This window comes from Suricata suricatta, chromosome 13 (assembly GCF_006229205.1).
Source record: "Suricata suricatta isolate VVHF042 chromosome 13, meerkat_22Aug2017_6uvM2_HiC, whole genome shotgun sequence".
Classification (NCBI taxonomy): domain Eukaryota; kingdom Metazoa; phylum Chordata; class Mammalia; order Carnivora; family Herpestidae; genus Suricata; species Suricata suricatta.
Genome location: NC_043712.1, coordinates 13746681 through 13759036, shown reverse-complemented (window position 1 = coordinate 13759036; position 12356 = coordinate 13746681). Strand labels below are relative to the sequence as shown.

Below are 12356 nucleotides of genomic sequence, written 5' to 3'. Positions count from 1 at the left end.
GCCCCAGGTTTCCTGATTTACAGGCTCCTCGGAGCAGGAATGGGGCCCAGCCCCCACTCCACAAGCCCGGCTGCTCAGAGAAGGCTGCGGCCAGCCTGGGCTCTCCAGTCCTCCGCACAACAGAACCACACGCCCCCCTGCGGTACGGCGGCTGCCCCTCCGGCAGCCCACCCTCGCCCCTGCGACCTTTCCACTCGAGATCACTGTGGGAACAGCTTCCTTACCCTGCAGACCTTGGGATCCCCCCACCCCATTCCGGGGAAAGAGGGGACGCCACTACACAGGACAAATCTATTGGAGCATCAAGTTGAAGTGCAATCTGACAAATGACTCAAATCTGAATCAGCTGGTTATTAAGATCTCAGAGTGGGAAGAGGAAAAAGCCTCTGTTCCCCAAAGGACATAATGGGACATTTAACAGATTTTTTTCAAAGGGCAAATGAACAAACAAACTCACCATTTACGACTCAAATGAAGTAGGTGAAGAATGAGCTGCTTATTAAAAATGCTGCCTGGGAGAAAACAAACCAAGAGACTTGTTTCTCCCTAAATGGATCGTGGATATTCTTAGTTTCCAAAATTACCCGGAGCCCGGGAGGCTAAGATCAATAACATTCCCTCTCAAAGACAGCAGATGGCCTGAGCGAAGCATAAATACCTGTGAGCGGCCCACACTTTGAAGGTGGGAGGAGACAGCTCCAAGGCTGATGGATCCTTCCTGGCATGTGGCAATGAGCCCTTTACTTGGCCGGCTGGGCTGAGTTCAAGACAACCCTAACCAGGAAGACTGAAGGGCCCGGGGGCCCAGGACCCAAGGACAAAGGTCCTCCTGCACTTCATGGTCAGTACAGGCCCAGTCCCTGGAGAAAGGCTTAGCAGACGCCTGGGGCGAGGCTCTTCCCCAGGGGCAGTGAGGCCAGTTCGGGGCTAAAGGGAGGAACGGGCTCCTTCTCAGTGACACAGCTTCAGGCCCCGCTGTTGTACAGACAGGCCGAGGACGGAGAATCGGAGACCCGGATGTCACCAGGCTGGACAAGGCCTCCCTGGTCTCTCCGCAGGGCTGGGCGGCTAACAGAGTGGGCCTCTCACTCGCCCCACGGGTACACGAGACCAGAAAACCATATGCTCTTTGTGGTCCTCACAGAGACACCATGATTTAACCTTTCATGGCCCTTCCAGGCTTTCCAAGGCCACCAGCAGAAACCTCCCACGGCCGGGAAGCTGGGCTTGAGGGCTCTGCTGGCACCGCTGTGCCCTCCCCACCGGATCCTCCGTCTGAGGCAGAGCACAGGAGCTCCAGCTCTGTGTGCAAAGGGACGGCACACATCCAGTCAAATCCATGAGTCCAGAGGCCAGGAGTGACAAGATGCACGACATGCAGAAGATTAATACAAAAGTAAATGGAAAGTGTGTTTACTTTTACTCATTTGCTTTTTGACATTAACAGATCCATTCATTAAAGCTGCATCTACATCACCCAAATTACCTGGCCACTCTCCGGATCTGTCCGAGGCCCTGCCACCCATCCAGATGTGCCATCTGCAGCACAGACCCCAGGGCCCAACCCGGGAGTCAGAGACATCAAAATGTGCTTGACGTGCCCACGCACACAGGACCCCAACGTGAGGAAACCTGCTGACCCAGCCTGGCCTTCAAAACCCCGTCCAGAAGTGGGGCTCTGACAGAGGCCTCCTCAGGACGGGGCGGCCTGAGGACGGTCAGGGGCTGGTCCTGTTTTGTAGTCGGCACATAACACGAATGCTTCCTCTTACCTCTGTTTGCTCTGTTGACTCAAGGCGGTCACCTCCCTGGAAACCCATGCAGGAGAGATCAAAAACGGTTTTCTTCAGGTGCTGGTTGTCTGCATACAGTTCCTTTACCAGCTGTATAAGGTCACCGACCTGGGAGATAAGAGCAGAGACTGAGTGGGGCGTCACCAGCCAGCCTCGGTGTCCCCGGGCCCCGGCCCTGCACGCAGGCCTTTGTCCTGGGTGCCACCAGCCAGCCTCAGCAGCCCCGGGCCCCGGCCCTGCACGCAGGCCTTTGTTCTGAGCACCACCAGCCAGCCTCGGTGTCCCCGGGCCCTGGCCCTGCACGCAGGCCTTTGTCCTGATCCCAGCCATCAGGTACAGAGTTCTAATCCCATGGCCACCACTTCAAGGCAAAGCAATCCTGCGCTAAGCCTCCATTTCCCCATCTGTGGAGTGGGCTACTGTGGGAATTGAACGTGATCACAGTCACAGTGCACTGAGGACCCTGGCACCATCGACGTGCCCCACGAGTGACAGCTAACACAATCTGTCTTGTACTTGGGGCCCTCCAGAGGAAGAGCCCCCGAGACTGACACTTCTGAGACTGCGTCAGAGTCTTCTTTATAGCATCGACCTTTTTCTCTGTACACCTATCTGGCAATGTCGCTAATAATAATCGTCTTCAATTATAAAGCAATCTACAGCTACGAAATACTCCCACAATCTTTAGTCATTCATTCCTTACAAAATTCCTGAGGAGGTGGACAGGCTAGAATGACTATTCCCATTTCACAATGAGGAGCTGCTATACAAAGAAGTTCATTGCCCAAGGTTCCAGAGCTGGGGACGTCTAGGGGCTCACATGACACATAAGGATGGCCAAAGTGCCTAGCTACGTGGGGAAGGGCAGCTGCCCCCACAGAGGCAGAGCGGGCCTGGCACTGAGCCCCAGAGCCCTCAGACAGGGCTTGCTGGACCGGCCTCATAAGTATTCGCAGACCCCGCCTTCGCTCCCTGCAAGCGTCCAGTCCCGCTGGCTAGTCGTTTCGCAAAGACTTCCTAACGAAGAATCATTAGCCCCTCAGGTAAATTGGGAAATCCCACCGTGACTACATGCAGCGGATGTCCAGACTGTACCCAACCCTCAAGGCTGCAGTGAGAACAGAACAGTCTGACTCTACAAACATCAGCTGAGTGCCAACCACGTGAACTGCGCCCTGTCCTCACACACGGCCACAGGGGCTGTCGGCCTTCCCCACCTTCCTCACCTTCCTCGGCTTTGCAAACTAGGATGCCTGGGGCTCCTTGCGCCACTCCTCCCAAAATCCTGAAGAATTTTAACTTCTCCTTTCGACTTTTGACTTTTAGTACCTTACATCTACTTCCTCTCTTGCTGCTGAAAAAGCACCCCCTACACACACACACACACACACACACACACACACACACACACACAACTAGACAAGCTCCTATTCATCCTACAAAACCCACTTCAGGCCTCACTCTGTTGAAAAGCTTCCTCTGATCAAGTGAGCATCCCCCAACCCCCAACAATTAACCTCTCCTCCTCTGCGGCCACCAACCTCAGCGACCCTCACCCTCCACGCTGTGATTACTGGTTCACGCATCTGACTACTCTGCCAGAAAGTCAATTATTCCAAGGCAGAAACTGAATCTGTCGTGCATATATGATAACTTTATAATAAATCACAGTCTCCTAATCACACCAATAATCAACACTCTAATCACACCAATAATCAACAGATTCAGTAACTTGGTTTCTAGTTTGGGTTTTTTTTCGTATTATACAATTCCATTTATTTATTTAGAATGTTTATTTTTGAGAGACCCAGAGGATGAGCGAGGGAGGGGAAAGGAGAGAGGGAAACACAGAATCCGAAGCAGGCTCCAGGCTCTGAGCTGTCAGCACAGAGTCCGACACGGGGCTCGAACCCACGAACTGTGAGATCATGATCTGAGCTGGTCAGACGCTTAACTGACTGAGCCACCCAGGCGCCCTGGTTTCTAGGTTTAAAACAGATTTACTGATCAAACCTGGACGTTTATTCCAGGTATTAACCCGTACCATGTGTGGTAGGTACTGGAAAGTCAAAAATAAATAAGAGGCAACCACTAACTTTCAGATGCTCACAACCTGAGGGGCCATAGATGAGTAGCCAGATAATCCCAGGTCGGTACGAGCAGGATGTGGATGCAGTCGGGAAGGAGAAGAGACGGGAAGGACCTGAGGGAGGGACGGAGAGCGTTTCCTAGAGGAGATCCAGGCTGGGCTGGGCCTCAAGCCTGAGAAGGAGGGCATCCGGCATGGGGGAGGGCACACGAGGTGACACACAGGAAAGGAGCAGAGACAGGCGGGGGGAGAGGGAAGAAAGGAGAGGAAAAAGGGGCTTTCACGATCTTACACCTCAGGATCAGGAACCCAAGAGACAACAAATAGCCAACAAAGCACCGGAAGTGAGCAGGCCAACACCTTTTTCTTAAGTTCTTCTTGAGAAAAATGGTCCACTTGAAGCCGATTGTGCTCTTCGAGGCAAATACTCAGATAAGATGTTTGATCGCTATAAAACGAAAATGGTTCTTCTGCAAAAAAAAAAAGGGGGGGGGGGAAGGGGGAATGGAGAGAAAAAGAATATTAGAAATAGATCTTTCCAAGACTGATCCCAGTACAATCCATGTAAGGAGATGAGTTGGGAGAAGGTGGGGCGGGGTTGCCGCAAGGGGCAATAAGTACAAATAGGGAGTTTAATGCACCACCGTTGGGGCAAAAATGACTTTCCCTTTCTCTACAGGCTGACATCTCAATGTACGGTTTCCATCTCGGTTGTAGGCGTCCACTGTGGCCTTTTCTGAATTATAATTTGCATACAAAGCGTTGCACCCAGGGACCATTCTGAGTGGCACAAGCAAACAGTGATTTCAGTTTAAATGGGGGAGGGGTTCTGTTTAAGGAAGAATACAGGAAAATCAGACGTGGCCCTCAAGAGTAGCGCTCCAGGGAAATACATGTGCCCGAGGTGTTTTTCACTGGCCCCAGAGCACTCTGTGGTAGTGGGCACACCAAGTGCAGGACCTGGCTGATAGTTCTAAGAAAAGAGAATCTCTGTCACCCACGTCACGGTCTGCCTCCTCTGCAGCCAACATCACATCTCAGTGGGGTGGGGGGGGCGGTGAGGGAGGCACAGAAGAAGGGCAGGCTACTTACTGAACATCACATGTCCACAAACACGACCTCGTCTAACAATCTGGGCCTAGGAGCTGATCTACCTAATACAGCAGAAAGAGCTACACTCCAAAGAAAGATATCCTGGCTCGAATGTGGGCAAATCCACCCCCATCCCAACCCGAGCCACAGGTTCTTCATTCAGGAAATGATGTTAACACCTACTCTAGCCAACAGGAGGACTGTTGGGATCAGAGATGAGAAATTAAGCGCCCGGTGCTGTGCCTTGTATGCAGTAGCTGCTCCTGAAATGTCAAGCCCAACACAGCCATTACCGCATCTTCTACCATCCATGGCAGGCAGCAGGCTACCGACACAGAAAGGAGGACACTAAGCCAGACTCTAGGGGGCTCAGATTCTAGCAAGGGAGAGAGGCCAAGTGTTGCCGTGACAAGCACAGCAATGCACGAACCACAGGCCCCTCACCCTGGGTCCCTCCCTAACGAGTCCATATGTGGTCACGACAGCACTAAACGCAAAGTTTCAACACAGAACGGCAGCCTCCAGGCTGCGTGTGGGGTGCAGACTGTGCCGTGGGTGCCCTGGTAGACAGAGCCCAGACGTTGTGGGCTGTGCAGGCAATCCACCAGAGCAAGGGGATGGCAAGGCCCTGAGGTTACATGGATCTAGAAGTACCAAGTAACGAGAGCCCTGTGGAGGCAGCAAGGCGGCCACCCCACGGGGCGCTGAGCCTTTCTGTGAAGGTCAAAGCCAGATGGACACAGACTGGGAGAGCCAATGTTAACACAGAACCCAGAGGAAACCCCGGAAGTCCCCCATCCTTTACCTAAGTTCTAGGATTTTCTTAAAGTTCAGCCACGGCCCTCCACGTGGAAAAACATATGCAAGAGAGCACGCACCTTCCCGCCTCCGAACTTCACCGATCTGCTCCTCCAGGGGCTTTTGCAAATTCCGGTAGAAGAGCACGTCCTGCTCCAGCTGCTTCCGCAAAGCGGAAATGCTGTTCAGCTCGGCCCGCAGGCTGTTGGCACTTCATAAAACAAGACACCAGAGTTGTTTTTTTATTTAAATTCCAGTTAGTCAACACGCAGGGTAATACTGGTTTCAGGTGTGGAATAAACAGTGATTCAACAGTGAATGCATAGCCCAAAGACACCAGAAGTTTTTAAACAGACCTATTTGTGCTTTACATTACAAAAGCCCGGGGGCACCTGGGTGGCTCAGTCAGTTGAGTGTCTGACTCTTGATTTCGGCGTGCAGTTCATGAGTTCAAGCCCTGCCAGTGCAGAGCCTGCTTGGGATTCTGTCTCTGTCTCTCCCTCTCTCCATCCCTCCCCTGCTTGCTCTCTCTCTCAAATAAAAATAAACCCTAAATAAATAAATAAAATGCAAAAACCAGCAAGCCTCCCTTTGATTGTTATGTCATCAGTGTGCTTTTTTTCTGGTTATGAAAGTGAATACATATTTATAGAAAATTTAAAATACAAAAGTATAACAAAAATTACCATGATCCTACTACCAGTTAACAGGTGGTACACTACATTTCTTTTTTTAAGAATTTATTTGTTTTTAAGTAATCTCTAATCCCAACATGGGACTTGAACTCACAACCCTGAGATCAAGAATCGCGTGTTCTACTGACTGAGCCAGCCAGGCGCCCCCAGACCCCCTTTCCTCCCAATCTTTTTCCCTGAGCGTTCACTCTTACGAGGTGAATATAATACCTGGTGAAGGATACTGAATTATGCATTTCTCACTTAAACAGTTTCCCACAGTTTTGGAAATTATTTGCAAGCATCACTTTCAGTGACTATATAATACTAACTACGTGAACTTCCACCGTTTACCCAAACTCATCCTCTATTAGTGGACATTCGGGTCATTGCCAACTTTTTACTACAGGTCTAAACAGTGAGAAATAATGTTATTGCCCAGAATATTACCCTGTTTGGCGGAATGCCTCACAAGGGCTTGGGTGTGGACGGGGAGGCTCTCCAGAGCCTGTGTGTCACCTGCCACCAGGCTTCAGAAGAGGTGACAAGTTAGAAGAGCAAATGTGTCACTCCTGAAAGAGGTAGTACTGGGAGTAAAAACGAGGGGCACGAAGGAATTAAAAAAAAAAAAGAAAAGAAAAAAAAGGAAACAAGAAAAGGAAAGGGAGTTGATCATAGGAAGGAGAGAAGAACCAACTTGGGGGCCAACAGAACTGCCCTGTGACAGGTCAGCCGGTTCACGCATGCCCAGGGGAGGGCACGGTGTCAGATCTCACACCGGGGTCAGCACACAGCGAGCCGGCAAGACACAAGCAACCCAGAACTCAGAAAAGGCCACGAAAATGCACACCTCCCAGACTCTGCAGGCATCTCAGGGGTGCTGTCCGACAGAGCTTCTGGAAGGTAGAAGTGTTCCGTCTATGCACGAATGCGGCAGCCACTGAGCAGCTGAGATGTGGCTAACATTCTGGGGAACTGAATGCTTAGTTTTTCTTAATTCAGATGTAAACAGTCCCAGGGCTCGTAGCCACTGACTTGGGGCAGTACAGACCTACCAGAGGAGCCCCGGGTTCCTACTGACGTGGCACCGGGCAGGGATGGGGACTGAGGGCCCCCAGCTTCCTGAGGAACAGAGACCCCAGCAGACGTCTGAATAACATAAGCAAGGTCTCACTGAACATCTCTGTGCCTAAACCCTTTTCACATCCAGGTTCGTTTCCTAAGACCAATTCCCAGCAGTGCCATTACTGGGCCAAAGTACACGAGCATAGTTTTGAGGGGGCCACGTCTCCACGCCCCACGTCGGGCTTCGCACTGCCAGTGCAGAGCCTGCTTGGGATTCTCTTTCGCCGCCCCTCCCCCATGCACTCACACATTCTCTCCCTCTCTCGAAATAAACAAACCTAAAACAAAAGTAAATGAACATTTTTTCGAGACTAGCAAAAACACATTAACAAATGAGAAAGTCTCTTTTTTTTTAAATACTAGAAACACATCACTCTCTGTATAATGTCTGACCTTCGGTTCCTTAAGAGGACCCATCAACACCTTGAAACTGCGTGCGAATATTTAAGAAGACGTGGATTTTTCTAAAGAGAGGGTCCCTGAGCTTTCATCAGATTTCTCAAAAGGGTTAGCATTGGCAGCAACTGCTCCAGACATCTGGGCCTCACACTCAAGCCCCAGTCTCCTCCAGAGATTTCTGCCAGCTCCATCCCATGAACCAAGCACATAAATCAACATGTATCGGAAGGAAAGTAAACCATTATGTCTAATGGTCTATGCTCTCTGCTTTGACGACGGTTCGTCGTGAAGCTGCCTCCTTGCAGGGGAAGGGGCCTACCAGCAACCTGTCCCTAGTTCCGTTCCCAGACAAGCATAATGATCAATTTGCAAGGCTGATGGAAAACCTCACGGAGGTGTCACCGCGCTCGCTCAGATGCAGCCGTGCTGCAGGGACATTTCAGCAGGAGAAAAAAAGGACACAGTTTGCGCGAGGCTCCTGCGAGGATGGTGGAGGAGGCTCCCGGCTTCCCTCCCTCTTCTGTTTTCTGACAGGGTGAAAAGCACACGGCGGCTGCTCCTGCGTCTGTTGTTTGCGTTTCCCTAACTCCAGGGCCCTTTCCAGGCGTCAGGGGTTGACGGAACAAAAGGTACTTTGCCTGGAAAGAAACAAAAGCCTTGCGCATCCTCCTTCTGCAAAGGGCGGGGGGGCACTGGGAGGGACAAGAGGCGCCGGAGCCCAGCTCCAGAAGGCACTCCACCACTCCCGGGCCTCGGGCGAGCCCGTTACACTCCCGGGGTCCCGCCTTCCTCATCTGTGACATGGGGCTAGTCCCTCTCCTCCAGGACTGTTCTGAGGATCAAATGAGAGCTGTGCGGGAAAGAGCCCAACACAGAGCCAAACACACACGAGACAACCAGACGTGCATTTCCCTCTTCCGTGTCTCTAAGCAACTCCCCAACAGGGAGAGGATATTTACAAGCCAAACTTTCTGATTCTCGGGACTTACAGCAGTGATTCCCATCTCGGGACGGTTAACCACCCAAGAGATGCGTGGCACTGTCTGGAGACACTCTGGCCGTCACGCGGGGCAGGGGAGGGGCTTCTGGAATGGAGCAGTAAGAGCTGAGATGGTGCCAAGCAGCCCACACAGCCCAGGACCCAGAGCAGCCGCCCAGGTAAACCGACTTGGCCGGCTGCCCCTGGATTCCCAGCTTCGCCAGCCCTGCCCCCAGCAAGAACGCCCGGCCGCCAAGGCTTCTGGAAAAGGCCCACGTTTACAGAGGGACGCCTACTCCCAGAATCTCATCAGCATGTTTCCATTTTCTCTAAATTCAATTCAGATCAACAAATCTGAAAATTATCTCATCTCTCAGAAGACCGGACGGGGGTGGGGGGCCCGTCCACTCAAAGCTCCCCGCGTGGCTCTGGCCGCAGTGACAGGCACCGGGGAAATGGGGCCGAGGGAGACTGGGTCCCACCCGGAGGGGGCGCAGGGTCCCGACTGGGAGGCAGGCCAGTTCCGGACACGCGCCCGGAGCGTGGCAACGGCAGCTGTGAGGGCAGGACACTCACGGTGACAAGCATCCCCGGCCAGCCTCCTCATGAGGGGGGTCCTCCAGGTGAACCCTCAAGGGCCCCCAGGAGACAGAGGTGGGCTGTGGAAACCGTACGAAGGCACAGGCGGAGGGCACACAGCCCAGCTCAGTATCTAACAAGCCTCCTGGGGAAGACCATTCCAGCCAGAGTGAAAGCCTTAGAAGGAGCAGTGAGGGGGGAGATATTACAACTTTTCATCATGGAGATTTTTAAACGGACACAAACGAAGACGAGCTAATGCGCCGCTCCCAATCTGCCCCCCCTCCCCCCCCCAGCAGTCCCGACCTCCAGGCAGCCTTGGCCGCCTCCCCACCACCTCCTTCACTCCCGTACAGTCTGGAGTGGACGGTATCCCCTCTGTAACCACCTGTAACCCCCCCACTGTGTAGAGAGAGGACTTTGTGACGTGAAAGATCACTGAGGCCAACCCCGCACGGGCGAACAGAGGCCAGAGCAGAGTGGACCACCCACCTGGGGACACAGAGCCGGGACAGAGCTCTCGTCAACACATGGCACTGGCACCAAATCATTCCAGCAGTTCCGTAAAGACACAGGTCACTCCAGAGACTTGTAGGAGCCCCTGGGTCTGGTCATTCACCACCTGTGCAACTTTGGAAAAGTCACTCAACCTCTCTCAGTCTTCACGGTCTTATGGAAAATAGGGGAACGATTATTACCTCCCGGAACAGCCGGGAGGATTGTCATGTGACAATACATGTGAAAGATTTCTAAATCTATAATAAAGCACTATAAAACACTGAGTAATTATTATGACGATGTTTGTATCCTAAGTTCCTTAGGATAAAAAAAAAATTCCAAAAATCAGACAATTCTTGATATAAAATATGTTTAGCTGATTTAAGTAAGGCAAGCAGCATCCAAGCGCTTTCAGCTTCCTGAGCAAACTAGGATGGCTTTGCTGCCTCCCACGTTTATTCAGAACACATGTGTCTACTTATGTGCGTGACGTCCAAACAGTAATCTTACCTGTCTGGGTCCTGCAGAGATTTTACCAGGTGAGCATAGACGTCCCGCTCCTTCTTTAAGACCTGCATCAGCTCTTCATAGTCTAATTGTTGCTTTTCCTGGAAATGACAATGGGTGTCTGACATTAAGGGAAGAACTGTGAGAGTCCTTCCTTACATTATGCGAACATATGTGGGTAGTTTCTAAATCCAAACGGAGGTGATCCCGGGTGCCAGGCTGCCGATCAGACCACAGCGGGAGAGCACCACCTGCAGGAGGAGGGGGGAATGGCTGTCCGTCGGTCCCTCGGAACAAAGCTGGGCGCCGTGCTTCCAACCCTGGAGGGCGCTGCTATGGAAGGACCATGGATGTTACCCGGCCCACCCGTCATGAAACTGCGTCCCCTCCAAGCGTCTGGTCATCGCCTTTGCACCACCAGAGAGCGCCTCTCCACACCTGCTCCTGCTCAAGAGAATAGATGCTCATCAACCAAAAGGGACAAGGGACTTACATTAAAACAGAAAAGGTCAAGTGAGGCATTTTAAAGGCATCTGGAACAGAGTGACGCCAAAGGGGTCTGACAGGGATCTCTGGTCTGGTACTTACTTAGGTGACCTTAGGTAACTAGCTAACACCAACGGGTGAAAGTTTGAAGAATATCAGGATAGTTACACAGGCTCAAAACACCTCCAAAGACTTACTAATTACAAAGGGAAAAGAGTAACCAGAGAGTCAAGACACCTCGCGGACACCACCTTTGTAAAGTTGTCCAAGTCAGCATGGCCAGTGAGGAGACAAATCTAAGTCGGTACCATCAGACAGGACCCGATGAGACGATATTCCTGCCTGAACCCAGTGGACCGAGCACACCAGACAAACCCCACCTGAAGGGCACCCTACATAGGACTGGCCTGGACACTTCAAAATTACGAGGGGCACGGAGGTCCAGGATAAGACCGAGACACTGGTCCAGACTGAAGACTAACGAATCACGACAAAGCCACGTGTGGTTCCGGACCAGGCCCTCTGGCCGCACGGGGCCTTCCGGGACAAGCAGTGAGCATGGCGAGTCCAAGGCCGAGAAGGCAGCGAGGAGTCCGCCTGTTCCCCGCCCGTGACGGCAGCACCGCGGTTCACAGGACACGTCCCTGCTCACAGGAAACACACGCTAAGGGGTCCAGAGGCGACCGGGCTGCTCGTGGGCCTCAGGAAAAGTAAGATCCTTTATTCTTGAAACTTGCCTATAAATTTGAAACTATTACAAAATAAGGGAAGAATGTGAAATAAAGTGAACACGCGCAGACGGTCTGGTGCCGCTCGAGGGAGATGCTCAGGTAATGGGAAGCCTGGACCGGCAAGCAGCCCCTGAACTTCCCATCGACCTACGCCTTCTCTTACGGGTAAGGTACTGCCTGGACAGGGGTGGAACCCTTACGGAAACAGAAGGAACACGGTTACTGCCACTAACCCCAGCGGTTCGCGTTCTTCTGTGACGGTGTCGTCCAAAAGAAACACAGGCATTTTGTAGATGTCACAGGCACCTCAAGTCATCTTAAAATACTTGTTATTGCCACGCCTTCAGAACTACAGCGGTCGCTCTTCTCGCCATCTTGCCGCGTTAATAAAGGAGCACCATCTCCAAAGCAGATAAAGTAGTCTGATGATGACTGAGTTTCAAAGTAATGGTTTCCTTACTGATCTCACACATATACTTTATGCACTGAAACATTTTTCCAGCAAGCGATCCCTGGCTTCCCCAGACAACAGCAGGGATGCAGAGGGCAAGGGGAGTTAGGGGCCCCTGGCCCGCGACAACACTGCCAGGCTTCGCGCCCTGAGCA

The 12356-nt window shown here is 52.1% G+C and overlaps 1 protein-coding gene across 5 annotated transcripts in view; it reads right to left on the bottom strand.

Annotated features, from left to right (window-relative positions):
* The window catches only part of CDK5RAP2 (CDK5 regulatory subunit associated protein 2), a 167532-nt gene that overhangs the window by 74471 nt on the left and 80705 nt on the right, over positions 1–12356 (bottom strand). For all 5 annotated transcript variants that reach the window (XM_029919480.1, XM_029919482.1, XM_029919484.1 and 2 more), the window contains 4 exons: positions 10537–10634; positions 5853–5983; positions 4243–4352; positions 1773–1901 (listed from right to left, as the gene is read on the bottom strand). In XM_029919480.1, coding sequence (XP_029775340.1) covers positions 1773–1901; positions 4243–4352; positions 5853–5983; positions 10537–10634 — 468 coding nt within the window. The remainder of the gene's footprint in view (positions 1–1772; positions 1902–4242; positions 4353–5852; positions 5984–10536; positions 10635–12356) is intronic.